We start from the raw sequence: 23131 nt of genomic DNA, 5'->3' as shown, positions 1-23131 counted from the left end.
ATATTGTCATGTTACCGATTAATACTGATCTCAATCTTCGTATAGGTGACATTTCAGGAGCATGATATTTTCATCTCGAAGGTATAGTATTTTCACCTAAAAAATATATTGAATATTTTTTATGCACACAAGTCTGGATACTGATCAATATATCAATAATATATATAAATATATATATATATATATCATAAATATATAAAAAAAAATTATATCTAATTTATACCAGCTGAATTTATAAAAATAACTAATTTAATAAATTAATTATCTCATCAAATTGGATCACACAATCATTCTTACTCAGCAAGAGCAAACATACATCTAAAGCAACAGTGGATTGGAGCAGAGAGAGAGAGAGAGAGAGAGAGAGAGAGAGCAAAATAATTGAGATCCGTTGATGTAAGGTTGATGCGAGTCTTTCATGAATGATGAATAGATACCCATTCATCAACTTGATAGCTATCAGCATACAACTTGTTGACGAATGAACCATGATGACTCCATATTTGAAGATAAGGTTGCGATGGTATGAGACACCAGTCTACATTGCGAGTCCCACCACCACTGTAACATACGACTGTTAGCTATTTTTGCTGATCCTGACAATGGAAATCATCGCGACTATTTTGCTCCATTGCTTGTCCCTTGTGAGTTCAGTTTCTTCACCGCACGGCAAGTCTGATGCTTTGCCACACTTATCTCCACCATGCCATGGAATCCTATATATTCCACAGCAACAGCTTACCTTGTCCTACCGATAAAGCTGGAACTGTACACCTTTTCTTTCTCGTATCACACACGTTTGGATCATGAACTCATGATGCCGTCGTACACGGCCTGCCAATCGCTGCGAGCTCCAACAAGCGTGGCGGTGGTGGAGTTGTGCCTCACGGTCTCTTCTCGGTTGTGACTCGTATGACTAATCGACCACTTTATGGTTCTTACATTTTGCTTGCTTGTTGGCGAACAAGGGTTGCAACCAACATGGATACATACGTTAATCTATTTGTCGGTTGTCCCAAATCTATTGCATTTGATCCTCTAACATTGACACAACATCATGTTGTTACCATATATATGCGTATAATTCAATGTTCAAACATCAAACCATTAAGGTAAATCTAAGAGAAGAGATCTATAGGAAGGAGATGTAGGAATGGAAGGCGCAGGAGTTCGTTCTTGGTATACTATATAGAGTGCTATCCTGTGAACAGCCGAGTCACGACCCCGTGGGTGCCAGTCTGAGCTGCAGATCCAAGCCAAGCGAGTCGCCCAATTTCGCCGAGTCGGCATCGGCAGCGACCGGAGCGGTGACAGGGAACCTCCCAAACGAGTTCGCGCTCTCCTCGGAGATCCGTGGGCCACTACCGGCGGCGGAGTATAAGAATGCAGAGGGGAGGACCGGCTGGCTCCGGAGGGCCGACGAGAAGGGGAAGGCGCATGCACGAGACGCGTGGAACGTCGGAGCCGCCCGGGAGAAGTACTCCCACCCGGCGGAGCCTGGGTTTCTGCGGAGCGGCAGCACGAAAGTCGGAGGCCAGAAGCAGCCTCCGAGGTGGTCGTGCTGCTGCTGCAGCATCATCTGGGCGCGCTTCAGCTGCTGCCGCTCCTTCTTGTGCGCGTTCTGGTGGCCGCCTAAGGCCTGCGAGTTGGCAAACTCGCGGTAGCAGTACTGGCACTCGTACTTCCGCCCGTCTGCGCAGTCGCCTCCGCCGGTGGAGGTGGCAGTCACCGTCGTGGTCGTCGACGAGGAAGAAGAATCAGACCTGAGCCCGGTCTCCTCTTCCTCTGACACGTGGAACCCGAACAGCTTCAGCCCCGAGCTACTGCTGCTCTTCTTGGACGTGCTCTTGACGCCTGACATATTTGGTTCTCTCTCCGAAGAGTGCACAGAGCGAGAACGAGTATTGCGACAGAGAAAGAGGTTTGCTTTGGTTTGCCTCTAAGATGAGCTCAGATCTCTTTATATACGTCAATAAGGATGATTTAACTTTCGGATACAGCGAGTATTATAAGATAAGGAAAGGAAAGCAGTAATAACGCCAAAGACCATACTGAGACAAGAGTAGAAGTGGGTGGAGAGAAATATATCCATGGATACATAATATTTACAGACACGCCATAGAACGTAGTGAGAGAAAGAGTCGAAGTGGGTGAAGTCAAAAATGCTTTACAGTCTGTACAAACTTCAATGGTGATACCAATAATACGGTCGCAGAGATCTACCAACGATGCTTGGTTGTGTTCATCACTGGGTTTTGAAGGAGTTCAATAATGAGTATTTGCTATATACTACTGCTTGTGGGGACAGTGATGTCCAGATCCGTGGTTGAGGAACCACAAACTGGTGCGAGAAATCAAAGGCTGCTTGCTACATGAACTCCATTAATGAGGTAAGACTCACACCGCTTGCACTTCCTACCTAGAAGCATAGATGGGAGACCTCGGAAAAGATTCGAGCAACTTTAAGTTCAATCATAGATTTGGTAAACCGAATTCTTTTGACAAGAAGGAGGAGAAGAATATTAGGTTAGAGGCGAACTTCCAACCCACACTCGGCACTGCTTATTGAGTTATCTTCATCTGCCGCCATGGACGTGGACCTCGTGTTGCACATGTAATCTTCTCTGTCAAGGAGAATCCTTCTTACCTCACAAAGCTACCCTTGAATCTTGCTGACCACACACACAAGCTTTCCATCGTCTTCTCCTCTACTTCCAACCCTTCCCTCCCACCAGTGAACAGATACATGCGAGTGCAAACAAAAGCTACTACTCCACTCGTACACATTCAGCTACAGAATTTGAATTCCCAAACCCTCTGATCATTGCCAAGAATCCTCGCTGTAGGTTTCTGCTAGGGAACATGAATGATGGGTGTGGGTAATGATGAAACCTATCATTCGCAAAAAGAAAGGGTATCTTCAACATGATTGTAATTAATTGTATTGAGATTAGACATTAAGGCCCCATCTGCTGTCTCAACTCCTCCCATCTATCTAGGTAGTCTCGAGTCCCGCCACGACAAGTGCTTGAGCTGACCCTTTTAGATATCTGTCATGTTACCATCTACCAATACTGATCTTAGATTCTCTCCTTGGATTCAGCATAGTGAACCTGATCAAATCACCTGCTGACATCAAGGCCCCCTTCTCCATGTCCTTCCCTATCATGCTATGAGTCTTATCCAATAAAGTGAGTAACTTTATAGAACCTACACCTCTACTGTTCTTTCCGGAGACCTGTGTGATCAAACATGTCCAACAGAAAGCTGCAAGTTTGGGGTGGAATGCGTTATGCTTTTTGGAGATTGGTAGGTAACAAAGCAATAAAAGCTTTTGCATGATGTTTAGGCTAATCTGCAACTTCATATGGAGGAAAGGTAACGTCCTCATCTGCCTCTCTGGGGTCGCTTGGAGCAGTTGAAGACAGTCATGAAAACACTCAGTGAGCATCCATTTCACTGCTCTCCTTTGCTTTCTGGATTGGGAGAGCATGTTGCTGATGACGTAGAAGATTCTGGTAATCCCAGTTGAGGTGTAGCTGCCTGCTGATGCAACCGAGAAGAAATCTTGTGCCAGATGTATACCTAACAAAAGATGAACTCATCCATTTCCTCTCGATCGATGATGGATCGTCTGCAACGCATGCCTGTACTGTACTTTCGGATTAGCTTCGGAAGAGAGGAGGAGAGAAAGTAGTATGTTAGGTTACGATCAATCATAGGACAGACGTGGACGTCGAAAGATGGTTGACAGTCCAAGCAATGTGTGGGAGGGAGGGACGAGCCTTCATTTTTCCAAGTGAGATGACCTACTTCCACCAACAAAAGTGAGTTTGTGCGTAGATGTGTTTGAGCTCAAGTCATTCTACAGGCACAGTTCTTCGGTGGCAGTTGGCCTGTAAATTCGAAGACACAGACAGCATTTGCGGGAGTCTTCAGTGACAAAATAAATCGACAGGTGGATGCACAAATGGACGTTCTTAAAAAGAGTAGATATAGGCATATGTTTGTTGAATCCAATCATAGAGAAATATTATTTTATTAGATTATATGATTTTATCTAATTAGTAAAATATATTATAGATCTGATTGGATTCTGATAATAATTATCGATGAAATTTAAGATTTTTTAGAAGATCATTTTGATGAGAGGAACTCTCCTAATTATATATTAGATCCATCGCTATTCCTTATAAAAAGATAAGATCTCGTTGGGACGATATATTAATAATTATGATTATAAATATATAAAAATTTTGTTACGCACTAATTTTAAAAAAATAAATTTTAAATTCATCGCTCATAGCGGTCAAATATGAATTTTAAAAAAATAAATATAGTTCTCCTTGTAATATCATTGTGGTTTTTGAATCCGATGATAATGTGCTTGTAGGTCAAATAAAGACTTTTTGAATGACATCAAAAGTACACGTCATAAATTTAATATATTGTTATTTGATTTTAATTTTTAGTATTAAAATTTTTTACATAATAATAACATAATCATGGTCTATATTACCATTTTATCATTCCTCTTTGCATTTCAATTTTTTTTTGGGCTGAATAAATGAAGGTGCAGTATTTTTTTCTTTTTTAATAAATGATGGAGATAAAGATTCGATTCAATATTATTATTAACCATCAAGAATTTTATCAGCTAATTTTTTTGATAAACTTTTTTCCATTAAAATGCGGTAGTTAAATGCTTAATAAATAAAGGACAAATGCTTAATAGTGCTTGGATTTATTTTCCCGAGAGTGCAATTGTTTTGGTTTTTGCCTGTGGCTCTTTTCATTTTGTTCTTCTTGTCTTTTCTTGGTTGACTCTTAGATTTTGGTTCCTGTATTTGGTTCAACTGGACCGATTCTTAACCCGTTCGACCGGCCCAACAGAGAACCGACCGCAAAGAAAGATGAGGGAAAATGAAACAAAAAGAAAGAAAGAAAGAATTGAGATTTTAATTTAATAATTAATGTCACTCCATCCGAAAAAGAAATAAAAATATAAATGAAGAGTTAATATAAAAATAAAAAGGGCAATTTACGAAATTACGTAAAAAAAATTGATTCTTTTATATGAATCGATCTGATTCAACAAAATTTTATTTATTTGTTCGATTTGGTATGATCGAATCCTAATTGATCCGTTAATGTCTCTCTTATGAGTCTCTTCATAGGTTTTATTTATTTATTTTAAAAAATTACTAATATTTTTTTTAAATATAATTCGCCCCATAAATAAATAATCAGAAAACAACTTTTCATTTTAATTATGAAAAATAGAAAAAAAAACGATAAGAATTTGGACGAAGGTCAAAAAAAAAAAAGAAGGAATTTAATTACGCCACAACTGCGTCCGGTGTTCGTCGTCCGTTAAGTGCGTCTGTTTCTCGAGTCTCGTATCGTCGTGGCTTCCGGCCATTACGAAGCGACCTCTCGGCCGGCCGCGGAGTCCTCGCCGCCATGGCCCTATACAGGCTCGTGGCCGTGATCAAGAACCCTTCGGACGGGGACTTTCTTGTGGTCCGTCAGGCTCCGCCTCCCCCGCTGCCGGAGGAGGAGTACCGAAGTTTCGTGGATTCCGATCTCTGGGACTTGCCATCGGCGCCGCTGAACCCTCTGGGGGGAGATCGCCGGTCGGAGACGGTTGTCGAGGGCGCTTACTCCCTGTTGGATGACCTTGATGTGGAAAAGTTCGATGTCGATTCCGCCCTCGATGAGGTAATTTTTGCTTCTCTTGTCCGGTTGAGCTAGGGTTACTGTTCTCTTGCTTTTAATTAATCTTTGGTGGAATAGTTTTTGTGGAACTTCAATTCAAGAAGACGGTCAATTGATGCTATGTGTGATGAAAAACCTAGTTGCCGTGATCTAAATTTGCTAGTATGAGTCTGCCGTACCGAAAGCCGAACTGATAGGAAGACTTGGTGAAGGATGGGAGAAGGGCCTTTGGCGGCATCGATGGTGGCTTTCTAGTGCTTCAACTCTAGGTGATGATGGCATTGGTCAGGTTCAAGTACTCATGCCGAACATGTGAACTATCAGCCAAAGAAAACGATTGTTTCACCTGATACACACTCTATGTCTGATATGTCTCCGGAGATTTTACATTTATGTTGTTTAGCCAGAAAGAAACCCCAAAGGGATCGTGGGGACTTATCAGGATAATATATCAATCAACAGGTATCACTTGTACAAATGTTTGGTAACCAAGAAGTGCTACACATGCTCGCACATGTATGGAACTCATTTGTCTAATGCCAGTGAATCAGGTGAAACCCATCAACATGGTTCTGCTATTTGATGGTAACGTGTTTTTAAACTGATTTTACCAACATGGGTACTTATGTCATCCATCATCACCTATGCTATGATACTATCTCATGCTGTTTAATAAGATTCTGATGATGATCGATCTCTATGGTCTTTCAGTTTTTCAGTTCCTTGTATGGATGTACTGCTCTTTAATTTCTTTGCTGTAATGACATTTTGGTATTTAATATACTTGGATGATTTGACCCGTAGCAACTCTGCTGTGTCATTTTGATGCTATCTTTATCTGCTTTTATGAATTTATTTTCCATGGAAAAGTAGTTGTATCCATGGAAAACATACATTTGTTTGTCTCTTACCTGTACCGTACATCCTTTTTCACACAAATTCTTGTGTGTAGGTTTTATCGCTATCCTATCTGGAAAGCCCACTCGAAGGACGATGGTCGGTATGGAAGTTTGTCAAAGAACCTGAATTTGGTCCAGGACCACCTGTCAATGTACTGTTTATACTTGGAATTGTAAAATCAAAGGAAGGGATCTTAAAAGGTACTTGTATATAACTAGACATGATTTCCTAGAATTTAGCATGATCTTGAAAGTTTATATAAATTTAGAAATGTTCGGTTCAGAACCCTGCATAGGTTCGAATTGAATGATGTAGTTATCATTGCATTATGTTGGTTATTCATCTGATTTAACATCAATTCTTCATTAAGAAAATAGCTGAAGATGGTATGTTCTTTAAGAAAATGCTTGATATAGGTTAGGTTTGACTTTAAAAATGAAGACCCAAAGAGGAATAATGAGGTTCCTGGTGGTTTAGGCTGTTCCGACTGAGTTGACGTTGTTCTGCAGAATAAAAATCTAAACCCATTTTGGGAGTTTAGGAACTTATAACCTTATTGCTCATATTATGTATTATGTGCATGTTGACAGACATGCTTATTTGATGACAATAGCATAGCTGAGATGTTGATCATTTATCATAGATCTAACTTTTCTCGGCATTTGAGGAAGGATTGTGGACATTCTTTATCTTTTTAACCATTATGCCTGTCATTTGTTTCTTGTAGGTTATTTCATTGCACTTAATTTATGGGTTTTATGTACATCCTTTGCCAACTTCACCATGAATTTCATGCTGGAGATCATTTTCCAACTATCAAATAAACTATTACCTTATCCCTTGGCAAATATTTTGTCCCAGGAAGCAGCATAGTTTCTGCTGATCTGTGTAGAGATATACTGTTTTCTAATACTAGTCACTAATTTATTATTTGGAAAGCAACAAAACAATTTGTTTGAATAATAGAAATTAATGAGTGTTTACTGGATTATTGATGTTGCTGATATAGACATGTGAATAAGTACTTTTCCAGGTTGTGTCTCTGAATAGTTTTTTCTATATGAAATTAGTCAAATCAACAACTTACTTGAAGCTTTTTCTTACCCATTTATCTTTTAGATACTTGTGAGTTATGTTTGATCCTTGTGTTCTAATCCTTGGTATAGATCATAGTGCAGAAAAATCCTTTGGGCACGTATAACTAGATTAGGAATGAAAGTTTCAACAGTATCCAGAATATTAAGTGCTATATCAAGGATGTCTTGCTGGCGCACAGTATGCTGCCTGCATTGCTGTTAGGGATGTTCCTTTTGTGTTGGATGCATGTGTGTGTCCTTTTTCTTTTTTTTTTCGGTTGGGGTTGGGGTTGTGGTGGAGATTGTTGGAACTTACGGCTTTGTTATTGTTGTTAGTTGTGGTGGGAATTGTCAAATTCTCTTGCCTTTGTGTCCTTCATCAGATGTTTTCCTCCAGAAAAGTCACTTGGAAGTATGCTGGGAATGAAGGTAGCAACAATTTCTAACTAAGGGAAGTTGGTGTTGAAGGCTCAAAACCATTTGTGGAACAAAGGGTGACATGTTTTTTTCAGATACTTCATATTGCATTTTTGTTTAGATTTTCTCACATAATTTTCATAAATAAACATAACAAATCAATTGAATATTATTTTGACAAAAGTAGGATGGTTAAAATTATGCCTGTCATTAGTGGGATCTCATGCAGTTTATGTATTCTATTCTTGGATAAAGTTGCTCTGGTGGCATTAATCTTCTACCTTGCAGTCTTATACTTCCATTTAATTTTGTTGAACTTTAAGTGTACTTGTTTTTAATAAATTTATTAAAGAGTTACCAAAGCATAATATGTGTTGTATTGGATAGTTCTACTAATTCTGGTGAAGTTTATCCCACTTGGTTATCCGCAATTAAGATTTTTGATTGTAAAGGTCTTAAAAATTTTCAAGAGTTTGGATTAGAGCGTATAGCCATAGAGAAGCTTTGGACGGGGGAGGATTGACATATCTGTAAGAAGACATGGATCCCATGCTTTGTCAGTATGGACGATGAATGAAGAAGAGTTAGAAAGTGACGATAGGTTACAGTAAGTGAAGGTATCTTCTTCTTTTATGTCTGCAAAGTAAATCCCAAATTTATCACAAGTGAGGATATTTTCTTTCTCATATAATTTGTGAAGCAGAGTTGTAAGGATGGACAGTTTTGTCTCTCAGATCTAGCTTAGTTACTTGGTACACTGCCTAGTTGACCCTCTTGCTTGTTATGTATTTCTTGGGTAATTTGCAAAACATACGAAATTCTTGTTTCTTGTTATAGTACTTTAACCACATTGTCTATTGATGCTTTCGTAGAGTCATGCCAGTGGTTGTCAAAAGAGAGTGCCTTGATGTTGCTTCAGGAAGTAAAGGCAAGTGCCACACGTGTAGGGCCTTTTGTATTCATGGGAATTGTTCCTGGCGTAGCAAAAGCTACCAATGTTTCAGCAACTTGCACCTTGCATTATCAGGTTCTCTGGTTCCCCCTGACTTTTTGCCATCAGATGGTTTAAATACTTCAAATCATCTTGTTCTTCCTTCATTAACTTTTTTTCCTTGTTCTTAAAGTTATCTTTATTAGGTGCATGATTCAATTTTTCACATTTACTATGAGAAATTGTTGCAGGAACTTAAATGCTATGCTACTGTTTGCCAAAAAATTAGGACCTCTTATTACAATCATGCCATTACTTGATGTCTGATGAAAGCATATTCCGAACAAGATTGAAATTCTATAATACGCGATATGTTGAAATTCCAAGTTATTATGGATCAGGTCTGCTAATCTACCTATTTTTGCTTTATTTTATGAGGATACTTGTTGATATTCCTGTGTATGCATATCTGAATTTGTCTGATCTTTGTCTTTTGATTGATTTTTAGATTAAACAAAATAAATTTATATTTTACCTTTTATCAGACTTATAAGATATTTCTTTATTGTTCAGTGAAAATATCTAAGTTCTTATGACATCTTGGTATATTATTTAATCTGCTCTTTAGCCCTTATACTGGGTAGTTGAATTTCTTCATTAAGTCAAATAACTGTGTCTTACACAAGAAATGCCGCTATATTTAATTGCGAACATGCTTTTGTATCAGGAGTACCCTCCAGGTATCACACTTGTGCCAATGAAGAGTAGAACTAGAGAGCCATTTCACACTACAAATCTGATTGTAGTGGTGGCAGATGATGCAATTAATGAACAAAAAGATTCTAGCTTTGTTACTTATGGAAATTCTCTGCTTGTTGATCCTGGATGCTCGTCACGTTTCCATCCTGATGTAAGGAAATCTCTTTTTTTTTTTACTGATGAAATTTGTTTATAGTTATTTTTATTAATGCTTCATTGTTTGATGATTAAAAGACTTATCACTCAAAACAATCAAAACACATGATTTGTAGTCGAACAATTCTTTGATAATCATTTTTAGTTAAAAGTCATAATTTTGTTATCACAACATACAAATTTTTATAATTGGAAAGTGCTCAGCAAGGGTGGAAATATGTAACTCAATCTTGTTATTTGTTAGTCTCCTACATCATTGGAGCTTATCCATTCAAATTTACCATAATTTTTTTTGTTTAAATTGACCAGAATCCATTTTGATTTAAGTGTTGGTTAGTATATCTGAACTCTAATATACCTTTCGGTACATTTAATCATGTGATGGTTATGGAATGGTACGTTTTTTATTTGTACTGTGATGGTGGTCTATCGAGGCCATGGAGGGAGGACATTACTATGTTATCTTCAATCTCAATGTGATAGGAGTTCCACACTTTTGTCCTGTCATATTTATATCCATAGTGGCAAAGTTGAAGTGTCTAAAGGTGTTTTGGGCACATGTTGCTTCAGCATTGAGTAGGATTAAGTTACACCAATGACTAGGACGTATTGGACATGTAATTGGGATTATCTTTTTAGCTTATATGATTATAATGTGATCGATGGTTGATTTTTGTATTGACACCATTTTTTTTCATTATATGTGTAATTTTGGATTGTATCTAATGAGCTTATACAGGTCGATACTCATGGTATGTCATGTATCTCTAATTTCAGTTGATATTATAAGAGGACATACTAGTGAAGGGGTTTTGCTAAAATTGGTGAAGATAATTCTGAAAAGTCACTAATAGAGTAATAGCATTGTCATCAAAGGGTGGGAGAATGTTATTTTTGGTGATATTATAAGAGGACACACTAGTCAAGGGGTTTTGCTAAAATAGGTGAAGATAATTCTGAAAAGTCATTAATAGCATTGTCATCAATGGGTGGGAGAATGTTATTTTTGGTGACTGCAATTATGCTATTGATGGCAAGTACTGATGGTTTTATTAAGGATGTGTAACTCAGGTGATGACTAAGCATGATGAATGAACTTCAACAATCATCAGTCAAGAATGACATATGCACTCTGTGAAGCTTATATTGAGACAATGATCGAGTGACAGTGATCAAGTGATGGTGGCAATGTTTAACACTTTGAAGACTCAATCAAGGAATTTTTATATATGTATTTGATATACCATTTTTTTGATTCTTTTTAGAATTATATTAAAATTTGAAAGGTAATTAAATGTCTTATAGACACATCGCACCCTCCGTTGCACATGGATGCATATGGTCCTCAAAATGGGAGTAAATGTTAGCATCGAAACCATTGCAAGGGATCCTTCAAGAATCTCACTTGCAAGTAACAGAAATTGCATCATTAATTGCTCAAACTAGAGTTTTCTCAGTTTGTTGTGCAAAAGAATTTCTATTAACATATGATTGCCCCTATAGATTCTCTTTTTCTATATTTTGTTTTATTTGTTAATCTACAAATGAAATGGATTGATTGTATCATAGCATTCCCTCTTACTATTTTCAAAGTGCATTGACATTTTTTTATATCTAGCTGTTCCTTTTCTCAGTCTTATTTGTTCTCTGTGTTTCTTATTAGTTGGCAGATCTTGTAGCTAAATTGCCAAGAAAGTTAGTGGTGTTTGTCACTCATCATCACTATGATCATGTGGATGGTATGCCTTCCATTCAGATATGATTGAAATTTCATTATATATAGCTACTGTTTCTTCTAAGATATTACCAGTTTGCAACCCTACTTAAATATTGTCATGTTGATCGGGATGTGTTGATATGATTTAAAATGTTCTATTCCAGCAAAGCATCAGCTATGCTAGTCCATGTTGGAGTGGCCAATATATGGTTAAGCTAATTTTTGACTTGTACTGATGGAGATAGTGGTGTGTTAACCAGCATGATGTGGAACTATACTGTGTCAGATAGGTATCAGTGTGTCTTCATGCCATGTTATGCCAATCCTTTCTCCTACTTAACATACTGTTAGGGGGTTAGATTTTTATTTCATTCTTATATTATATTTGGCTCTTTTAGCAGTGATCATTTCTTAATAAGGACATTATTTGTCAGACACCACCATTCTCTCTCCCTCTCTATGAATAGATTAAGTGCTCTTGATTATCCAAGAAGACATTCTCGTTAAATCGTCTTTGTTTTAATTTTTGACCAGAACTGATCATGTGCAACTCTAAATTGACTAGCTAAAGCCTGGTTTATCCTTGTTTTACCCCAAAACAAGAGAAAGCCTAGCTTGTTAAATCATGTCTAAAGGCTCAACCTATACAAAAGATGAAACTTTATATAATTTCATGGATCTTTGACTCTCTTAAAGTACTTGTTGGGGTTTGTACATACCCTTACTTGTAAAGACAAGTTTGTTATATTATATTAGTTGTTCATACACCAAAAATGACCGTCTCATTTTTGGATGCATAATTGACTCGAGATCTAGGCAAACAAGTATTAGCAGCAAATACTAAGGTTCGTAATACCGTACCGTATCGATATTTCAACCTGGGTTCGGTATCGATATGGTACAGTGTACCGAGCGGTACACTCAGGTGCACCGAGCATTGTAGTACTGCTACAGTGCATTGCTACAATATACCGGTGCACTGTACTGCTATTATAACAGTACACTGCAACAGTAACTATACTGTTGTAGTGCTACAGTGCAGTGTACTGCTACAGTGTACTACACTGCTACATTACTACAGTACTACAGTGCACTGCTACAGCGGACCGGGATCAGACGGTCCGCGTACCGCTGGCCTGTCGGACCAGTATGTACCGTCTATATCGGGCGGTACGATTTGGTATGGCAGACCTTGCCAAATACGTTATTGAATGCAGATCTAATATCTCTTTTTCTTTTTTCTTTCATGATGTAGATTATATTGCTAGATCATTTACTTTCAGGTCTCTCGGTTATCCAGAAATGCAATCCTGATGCGGTTCTGTTAGCACATGAAAACACTAGTCGTCACATAGGAAGAGGTATAACTTTGTTTCAATTTTGGCTCTGTTGAAGTATATGAATTGACATTAAGCACACCCTATTTTGCAGTTTATCTTCATTATATATAGCTAGTCCTGATCGAAATGGGGTCATGCTACTGGGACAAATGAAATAAAAAAACATCGAGTTTCGAGAAAAAGGGCCACGTTTTTATTTGCATGTTCTTTTTTGGATTGATTAGGAAAAGTCTGTAGCATACTGAAAATAAAAATTATAAAAATTTCTTAGATTGTCAAGCTTTAACCTTGTCACAATCCGACCCGATGTGGGGACAAGAGTTGGCACAGGAATGCATTATATTGACATATTTGCACCTTTAAGTTTGAACCCAAATTTTTGGATAATAACAAGTGTTCTTATATATATATATATATATATATATATATATATATATATATATATATATATATATTCACTGTGCTTTGCATAATGTGGCAGGTGAATGGTCTCTTTGTCGCACCTTGATATCTGGTGGAGAGAAAATACAAATTGGTGATCATCGATTTGAAGTTATCTTTGCACCGGTATGAATGTGTTCAACAATTCAAAGCTATTTCTGTGCTGAAAATACATGTGTATGTTTATGTTACGTATGTATGTCCACATGTTTGCATGCATGATCATACGAAATATGTATCATTATATATGTGTAGACATAAATAAAGAGAAGCTATTGTGAAGAAAGATTTATTAGTGAAAATGTGAAATATCACTAGAATTTAGTTGAGAAGGTTAATATATAATAGAGCTCCTAATGATGCTTCGTTCTTGGGAAATGGTTGTGTATGTACCTCTAAGGAATGTTGTCACCCAAAATTTTCTATATTGGTCGTATGTAAAGGTACAAGCCTACACTAATGAGTGGGCTGCCGTATTCCAGTTGAAGGCATTTGAGTTTTGACCGAATTTATCAAAATTTCATGGTTTTGCTGATATTTGAGTCAGCTCTGGAGTCCTGAGGGGGACTGCTTTTTTAAAATTGTCTATATTTCAAACATCACTAATTTTTCCAATATACTTCGCTATATGTCAAGCCCTTGACTTCTTTTACATGCCTAGATTTGATATCAACCATATAATTATTGGTCTAATATGCTTTCAACTTGGCGTACGTAAATGTATTATGGTGTCTTCTTTTACAAGACTACTGATATGAATAGTAATTACGATGAGACTCGGCTGACGTCAGCCGACGCCTCACGCCTCGATCGGCGCGACTGCACTCGGTCAACTGAACCGGAACACTGGCCGAGGCGTATTAACACCTAATTAGGCTCGGTTCTACACGCCACGCCAACCCCAATGTCAAACGCAACCAGCCTGCCCCCTGCAAGCGGGCACATAAGGAAACAGTAAGCCTCCCTATAAATACCCTCGCACTCTGAACGAGAGAAAGGGGGGACGGAGGGACATACAAACACTTCTTCTTCTGAAACCCCCTCAACTATCATCTAACTTGATCGTCGGAGGGATCGGGTCGAGCTTCCCGACCCGACCTTTGTGTAGGTGCGAAGCTGAGGGTCCCCGCCGGACGCGCGGACGAGGAGTTCCTACCCAGAGGAAACGACGACCCCGTCCCGATCGGACCATCGCACCGGACCGACCCCGCGGGCTCGAGGGACGCCCTGGAGAGATCCCCGTCGTCCGGACCCGAACCAAGCCACGTCGGCCTCGAGGCCATGGCTCAAAGTTATTTCCCACAATATTTTGGCGCTAGAGGAAGGGCTCGGAATGTCGGGTGATCACCCGAGCGGCTCAGACGAGCCCACGGCCGAGAGGTCACACCCGACCGAAGCCTCAGGGGAACATCCCCCGCACGGAGACCATCGTGACGAACACCCCGCCACGACCTCCGAACGACACTGGCGAACATTCAACGACCCGGGCTTATCGCCGCCCGACGGCGCCCCAGCCGACTCAACGCCCGTATCACCCGAGGCCTTTCAGGACCTCGCCCGTCAAGTCCGAGCTCTGATGGAAATGGTGCAAACCATTATCCCGCTCGTTTCTCATCCGGCGCACCCGCTAGCGATCGAACCACTGCGGTAACGTAAGGCGCCCGTTCGGGCCCATATGACGCTACCGGAGCCCCCCACTTCGCCTCGGGTCCGACCGGCCCCACTCGGGGATCCAGTGATGGCGAACCCGAGCGGCCGCCGTGAACCTGAGGTACTCTCTTCGGACTCCCTGCGGGCCTAGTTGCGCTTCGTCAGCCAGCAACTCGACGAGGTGCAGGAAGAGGTTCGCAGGTCCAAGGGAGAGCCCGGGGAGAACGCACACCAAGGGTCTCCCTTCTCACCCGAGATACGGGACCTGACAGTCCCCCCGGACTTCCAGCTTCCCTCTCTAGATGCTTACCATGGCTCCACTGACCCAGCGGACCATGTAGCTGCTTTTCGCGCCCAAATGACGCTATACGGAACCTCTGATGCCCTGATGTGCAGAGCGTTTCCTACCACTCTGAGAGGGCCGGCCCACGCGTGGTATGGCGGCTTGAAGACTGGAACGATCGCTTCCTTCGCCCAGCTTGCCAATGACTTCGAGCTCCACTTCGTAGCCTATGCACGGCCAAAGCCCTCCGCGGCACTGCTCCTCGGACTCAAACAAAGGGAGGATGAGCCCCTCTCACACTTTGTGGATCGCTTTGCCACGTAAATCCGGGGCTTGCCGGACACTCACCCCTCTCTGTTAGTGCAGGTGTTTGTGATAGGCCTGCGACCTTCCAGATTCCTCTGGTCCCTCGCAGAGCGACCTCCCACTACGGTGCCAGAGATGCTCCAACGGGCTAACCGGTGCATCGCAGTCAAGGCCTGGGCGACCGTGAGGAGAAGGGATGACCTCCGACCACGGGCTCCTTAAGAGAGGCCAAGCACCCGCGGTGGCTACCCGATGTAGTCCCCAGGAAAAGAAATCTAATCCCTGCCTCAGTCTCTTCCGAGCGAAGGTTCAGTATCTACCTGACCCCCTCTCGGCTCGCGGTTGGCCCTAGCTTAAACCCCTCTGACTCTACACGGCTCGGCCGTAGACCACTTGAGTCTACCACAACACGGCTTGCCCACCTGAACTATATCCCTCGGCCACTGCCCGCCTATGTCGTGATACTCGGCCGCATGGTGCCCGAAACCACGCTTGCGCGGTCTGCCCGCCTGCGTCGTGCTACTCGGCCGCATGACCCTCGAGACCACGCCTGGCGGTCTGCCTGCCTGCGTCGTGATCCTCGGCCGCATGATGCCCGAGACCACACCTGCGCGGCCTGCCCGCCTGCGTCGTGCTCCTCGGCCCCATGCTCCCCGAGACACACCTGTGCGGCCAGCCCGCCTGCGTCGTGCTCCTTGGCTCCATGTTCCCGAGACACACCTGCGCGGCCAGCCCGCCTGCGTCGTGCTCCTCGGCTCCATGCTTCCCGAGATCATGCCTGCGCGGCCAGCCCGCCTGCGCCGAGTCCCTCGGCCGTAGTCGGCCTGAGTCCACGTGCCCCTCGGCCGTAATCGGCCCGAGTCCACCTCAGCGCGGCCTGCCCGCCTAAGTCGTGTCCCTCGGCCGTAGTCGGCCCAAGTCCACCTCAGCGCGACCTGCCCGCCTGAGCCGTGTCCCTCGGCCGCAACCCGCCTGCGCCGAGCTCCTCGGCCGTAGTCGGCCCGAGTCCACCTCAGCGCGGCCTGCCCGCTTGAGCCGTGTCCCTCGGCCACAGCCCGCCCGCGCCGAGCTCCTTGGCCGTAGTCGGCCCGAGTCCACCTCAACGCGGCCTGCCCGCCTGAGCCGTGTCCCTCGGCCGCAGCCCGCCTGCGCCGAGTCCCTCGGCCGTAGTCGGCCCGAGTCCACCTCAGCACGGCCTGCCCGCTTGAGCCGTGTCCCTCGGCCGCAGCCTGCCTGCGCCGAGCTCCTCGACCGTAGTCGGCCCACCTCAGCGCGGCCTGCCCGCCTGAGCCGTAACCCTCGGCCGCAGCCCGCCTGCGCCGAGCTCCTCGGCCGTAGTCGGCCCGAGTCCACCTCAGCGCGGCCTGCCCTCCTGAGCCGTGTCCCTCGGCCTCAGCCTGCCTGCGTCGAGCTCCTCGGCCGTAGTCGGCCCGAGTCCACCTCAGCGCGGCCTGCCCGCCTCAGCCGTGTCCCTCGGCCGCAGCCCGCCTGCGCCGAGCTCCTCGGTCGTAGTCGGCCCGAGTCCACCTCAGCGCGGCCTGCCCGCTTGAGCCGTCTCCCTCGGCCGCAGCTTTCCTGCGCCGAGCTCCTCGACCGTAGTCGGCCCACCTCAGCGCGGCCTGCCCGCTTGAGCCGTGCCCCTCGGCCGCAGCCCACCTACGCCGAGCTCCTCGGCCGTAGTCGGCCCGAGTCCACCTCAGCGCGGCCTACCCGCCTGAGCCGTGTCCCTTGGCAGCAGCCCGCCTGCGCTGAGCTCCTCGGCCGTAGTCGGCCCGAGTCCACCTCAGCGCGACCTGCCCGCCTGAGCCGTGTCCCTCGGCCGCAGCCTGCCTGCGCCGAGCTCCTCGGCCGTAGTCGGCCCGAGTCCACCTCAGCGCGGCCTGCCCGCCTGAGCCGTCTCCCTCGGCCGCAGCTTGCCTGCGTCGTGCTCCTCGGCCGCATGACGCCCGAGACCATGCCTGCGCGGTCTGCCCGCCTGCGTCGTGCTCCTCGGTCGCATGATGCCCGAGACCACACCTGCGCGGCCTGCCCGCTTGCGTCGTGCTCCTCGGCCTCATGCTCCTCGAGACACACCTGCGCGGTTAGCCCGCCTGCGTCGTGCTCCTCGTTGCCATGCTCCCCGAGACACACCTGCACGGCCAGCCCGCCTGCGTCGTGCTCCTCGGCTCCTCGGCCTCATGCTCCTCGAGACACACCTGCGCGGCTAGCCCGCCTACGTCGTGCTCCTCGGCGCCATGCTCCCCGAGACACACCTGCGCGGCCAGCCCGCCTACGTCGTGCTCCTCGGCTCCTCGGCCCCTTGACCCGAGACACACCTGCGCGGCTAGCCCGCCTGCGTCGTGCTCCTCGGCGTCATGCTCCCCGAGACACACCTGCGCGGCCAGCCCGCCTGCGTCGTGCTCCTCGGCTCCTCGGCCCCTTGACCCGAGACACACCTGCGCGGCTAGCCCGCCTGCGTCGTGCTCCTCGGCTCCATGCTCCCCGAGACCGCGCCTGCGCGGCTAGCCCGTCTGAAAGCTAAAGCCATGCCTCGGACTCCCATTACAACGTCCGACGCATAGCTTCTTTCCGGGGGGGAATATGATATGGATAGTAATTACGATGAGACTCGGATGACGTCAGCTGACGCCTCATGCCTCGATCGGCGCGACTGCACTCGGTCAACTGAACCGGAACACTGGCCGAGGCGCATTAACACCTACTTAGGCTCGGTTCTACACGCCACGCCAACCCCAATGTCAGACGCAACCAGCCTGCCCCCTGCAAGCGGGCACATCAAGAAACAGTAAGCCTCCCTATAAATACCCTCGCACTCTGAACGAGAGAAACGAGGGACGGAGGGACATACAAACACTTCTTCTCCTGAAACCCCCTCTACTGTCATCTAACTTGATCGTCGGAGGGGTCAGGTCGAGCTTCCCGACCCGACCTTTGTGCAGGTGCGAAGCTGAGGGTCCCCACCAGACGCGCGGACGAGGAGTTCCTACCCGGAGGAAACGGCGACCCCGTCCCGATCGGACCATCGCACCGGACCGACCCCACGGGCTCGAGGGACGCCCCGAAGAGATCCCCGTCGTCCGGACCCGAACCAAGCCGCGTCGGCCCCGAGGCCACGGCTCAAAGTTGTTTCCCACAACAACTACAATGGACAAAAAGGAAACCTAGTGACATGGTTTTGTAGATTATTCTTGTGGAACTGAATTCCTTAAGTTGGATATTGATGAGAATTCACCAGATCAGCTCTTTAAAATATTTTTGCAGTCTAATTTATAATACCTACTCTTTTCTTGGCTTATATGTACTTACCAAGCCACTCTCTGAATTCAGGGTCACACAGATGGTCATCTTGCTTTGCTTCATGTTTCTACAAACTCACTCATTGTTGGAGATCATTGTGTAGGGTAAGAATTTGAATACTATCAAGGAGATCAGTATTGTGGCATAGCTCTATCACAGAAAAAAATAAATTAGGAAAATGAAGCATGCTCACATCTTGTTTGGTTACATGAGAGGATGAATATTTCTTCTTTTTTTCTTAGCCAATTTTTAAATGTTTAAACAACTTAAGCTAAGGATTTCCTGATCACTCTCATAATAAAAATCTTTATTAGTGAGCTCCATAAACATTCATCAGTATTCTTGTGAGCATGAATCTCATGCTACTTTTTTCCAGAAGTATGAGTGTATAATTAGTATTGAGGAGTAGTTTGAGTCTTTGTTTTGTTATATTGTCCTTTTATGAAGATTTTGCCACTGGAGTTTTATTTCATTAGCTTTAGTAAGCAATATAATCAGTGATAAATATCTCCAGAGATTTATCTGAATTATGCTGTATAATCTTACAAATGATTACTGTTAAGAGACTCTAATTCAGTTTTGCTGTTTCACCATTCTGTTACCTCCAGAATGTAAACTCATTTATTGTCCTTTAGGGATCATTAAATCAATAGTGAGAAATCCCGTTTAGAGAGGTTATCATACAAAACATCTTGAAATGGTACCTGTGGCAAGAGACGTAAGCAATTGATGTCTAGATGCTGAAATTTGACCTCTCTCATTGATAGGTTTGGCCAGATAATTTGTAACACAAACCAAGAGATCCTTTGTTGCAGTTATGTGAGTTATTATAATCTCCCAGTCATACAATGCCATAGGGTTTCCATGCACCCTCTTTAAGATCTAATATTCACTTGCCATTACTTAATCATGATTCACCTGCATGAAGTACAATACCAGTATTCAGAATTATTAACTCTAATTTTGTTCAATACACACATGGAGATTGTCTGTAACTTTAGTTCATGTAATACCCTGCGTAGTTGTACTCGGACTGTCTTATACTGGAATAGTTTATTATCTGACTAATTAATGTCCTTCACACCCACATAATAGTATTTGAAATTTAAGGAACTAGGTGTCCGGAATGAACTTTAGTCCATGTAGTACCCCTTCATTGTTGTGCTTCGTACTGTCTTATACTGGAGAAGCTTATCGTCTGACTAATTAATGTTCTTCATGCCCTGATAATACTATGAAATTCAAGGATCTAGGCGTCTTGAATGATAACATATTTTCTATGTTTATTATGATGATAACTTCTCTGTGATCTTTTTTGCCAAATTTTTTATATTTTCTCAGGCAAGGAAGTGCTGTTCTGGATGTAAGAGCTGGTGGAAATTTGAAGGTATTTATTCTTTGTAGAAGGTGTATGGCAAAACTAATTTCTGCTGGGAAATCTTTTGATGGTTATTATTATCTCTCACCATTACATGTTATATTTGGAGTTCCTTTATAACTGTATTCGACTTTTTTTTATCTCCATGGTACAGCAATTGTTAACAAACTATCATATATCTTACCTCATCTTATATGACCTGATAAATTTCTGACATTTAGATTATTTTCTTGTTTTGTTTTATCATATTTTTTAATCACTTAATATTAGAATTGCCTTTGCTCAACAAAATTATTTTGTTTGCTTTCTGACAAGAGCATGTCAGTTAGGAGTTTAAATGTTTGGATGTGCAGGATTATTTCCAGACAACTTACAGATTCTTGGATCTCTCACCACATGTTTTAATTCCAATGCATGGGAGGATCAACCTTTGGCCAAAACGGATGCTTTGTGGATACCTCAAGTATGACACTGGTTACTGTATGCATGTCCTGTTAAGTAATTTTGACATCATTCTATTGATTAATTTAATGCTTCATGTCATGGACCAAATCTGTTCAATAGTTAAAAGGGGCACCCATTAGATAAAGTGCCTGCAAAGGTACCTGGAACTAATGGTACTTCCATCACTTTCTGGGAATTTTTCATGTAGAAAGGTCATGCTTCCTTTCTTGTGCTTGTATTTGTGCTACTGCAAATTAGAGGAATTGTCAATTTAAGAGATAGATTTTTGAGATTTTCAATATTCTCATCAACAAATATGGGAGAGGACAACTATTGTTTTGATTGTCGGGACTTGGTTTATGTTGAATCATATTTGTTTCAGTTGATATGATTATCTTAAGCTGAAAAGCTAAAATATTCTTTTAATCTTATTCTGAGCACTCAGGTATGACTCATCTTTGTCTAGAAGACTAAGGTCGACTCCATTGTCGAAGTAGCACATAAACTAAAACAAATTATGCTTTGAACTTACAAAGTCAATATTTTTGCATAAAAAATAAAAAAGGTTTAATGATTATACCTTCATTTTGCAGGCACCGAAGAGACCGGGAATTGTCCATTTTGAATGCCATTGAAAATGGATCAAAAACTTTATTTGATATAATTTCTAAATCATATGCTGATGTGGATATCAAATTTTGGCTTCCAGCTTCTTCGAATGTAAGAATTCATGTGGATCATCTTGCCTACCAAGAGAAGCTCCCAAAGGTAATTTCACTGCGATATTTATCAAATTCCCTACCAAGAGAACATGATGCACATCTAGAAGTGCACCATCTTGACTCTGGACCTCTCTTGCCTCCTTAATGTGTGTCACCTTCACGCCTCATGTCTTGATCATGATTTGAGCCACGACATGAAGCAGAATGCTTTCTATTACTAAAAACTGATGACCAAGTGGTGAAGCTTGTGACTAGTTCTTGTTGTGATTGGTTGGTATTTTTAGCCATGAGTTACAATTGGCTGTGGTTATTAAGGCCTAACTGATAATTGTAGGTTTTAGTATATTTCAAAGTGTTATTTCCATTGAATGGTTCATATACTCTTTAGTCATTGATTAATTTTGTTTAAGCCATGAGTTACAATTGGCTGTGGTTATTAAGGCTTAATTGATAATTGTAGGTTTAGTATATTTTGAAGTGTTATTTCCATTGAATGGTTCATATACTCTTAGTCATTGATTAATTTTGTCTGAACCATGAGTTACAATTGGCTGCATTTATTATACTTAATTGAGAACCGTAGGCTGCAGTAGATCCCCAACTGTTTTTCCATTGCATGTTTTATATACTGTTGAAGCATGCAGGATTTCTCCATGGAAGATTTCATTCACAGTTACGAGATGTTCCTTGAAGAAATGGGTGTTAGCAACACAGAAGAATAAATCAATATGAAGCTTGTCGGATTTTCTCCTCCTTTCTCTTCGATTATGGTTCGTCTTTAATGATGTCCAAGTGAATATATTGTAAGACTCCTCAATGATATATGAAACCTATAAAGAAACTGACCGGTGATGGATTCTTTGTTCATAAATAATGTCACAAGTCATTCTGTATTTGGTTGCAAATGATCGTAACTTGTATTATAGTATTCAGTGAACATTAATCCCATGCTCCTATATATGATAAACATTGACCACTAGGCTGTTCTATGATGAAGCATTTACAGAAACAAACAAATTCCTCTTTATTAGAACATTAACCTCACCATTTGCATTGGTTATGCAGGATTTTTCCATTCAAAAATTCCAAGCATCCTGTGGGTCGCATTTTCTCTGTCGATGGTCGTGGACATATTTGAAGAGCTGAGGCATTGTTACAGTGATTGGAGTTATCGGAGCTGCAAGTTTTGCCATTGCCTTTGCTGTAAAGGAGAAATTCAGTGGATGAAATCTGAACCCCTTTGTTTTGATCCACTCGCTTTGGTTTGATTTCCTTGTGAACTCGTGAGGAACAGAGGAAACAAGTTAGATAAATGATCTAAGATGCACATGATCCTGATTGGGAAATTGTTTGCAGCGGAAACTATTACAAGCTTCGATGTGCATTTTTCCATTAGGTTTGTTCCTTCTTGAATTCAACGCCTTCTTAGAGGTTGATTAGAAGCCACTCATTGACTTTAAGCTCATGTGATTCTTCTCTAAATTTTGTTTTACTAACACAACAGTGGTGTAACTTCTTTGTAATTTGTGAATGGCAAAGAAAGATGTTCCAAATGCAATCATACATTTCGGTGTTTGGCACGATACCTCTGGACGT

General features: G+C 42.7%; 2 protein-coding genes across 8 annotated transcripts; one reads left to right on the top strand and one right to left on the bottom strand.

The window, feature by feature from the left end:
* Positions 1-1044: 1044 nt before the first annotated feature.
* On the bottom strand, positions 1045-2083 carry LOC135642036 (zinc finger protein GIS3-like). The gene has a single exon (XM_065157808.1). It carries the CDS (start codon positions 1859-1861, stop codon positions 1217-1219), a length of 645 nt encoding a protein of 214 aa, XP_065013880.1. The 5' UTR covers positions 1862-2083; the 3' UTR covers positions 1045-1216.
* Positions 2084-5334: 3251 nt separating this feature from the next.
* Positions 5335-23098, top strand: LOC135643101 (uncharacterized). 7 transcript variants are annotated; one of them, XR_010498145.1, is made up of 13 exons: positions 5335-5721; positions 6671-6818; positions 8984-9138; positions 9770-9952; positions 11621-11696; positions 12958-13035; positions 13496-13581; positions 19022-19095; positions 20333-20378; positions 20723-20832; positions 21407-21581; positions 22180-22338; positions 22601-23098. XR_010498145.1 is itself a non-coding variant. In XM_065159689.1 (13 exons), the coding sequence occupies exons 1-12, from the start codon at positions 5464-5466 to the stop codon at positions 22255-22257; spliced, it is 1467 nt and encodes a 488-aa protein (XP_065015761.1). In that variant the 5' UTR covers positions 5336-5463; the 3' UTR covers positions 22258-22305; positions 22601-23098. The 7 variants fall into 7 exon arrangements, 6 of the variants coding, with proteins under 6 accessions (XP_065015762.1, XP_065015763.1, XP_065015765.1 ...); XM_065159689.1 differs by having other exon boundaries at positions 5336-5721; positions 22180-22305; XM_065159690.1 differs by lacking the exon at positions 22601-23098 and having other exon boundaries at positions 22180-22531.
* The last annotated feature ends 33 nt before the right edge of the window (positions 23099-23131 follow it).

The sequence above is a fragment of the Musa acuminata genome, chromosome BXJ3-7, assembly GCF_036884655.1.
Source record: "Musa acuminata AAA Group cultivar baxijiao chromosome BXJ3-7, Cavendish_Baxijiao_AAA, whole genome shotgun sequence".
Lineage (NCBI taxonomy): Eukaryota > Viridiplantae > Streptophyta > Magnoliopsida > Zingiberales > Musaceae > Musa > Musa acuminata.
The sequence above is the reverse complement of the archived record's forward strand: the minus strand, read 5'-3'. Positions and strand labels throughout refer to the sequence as shown.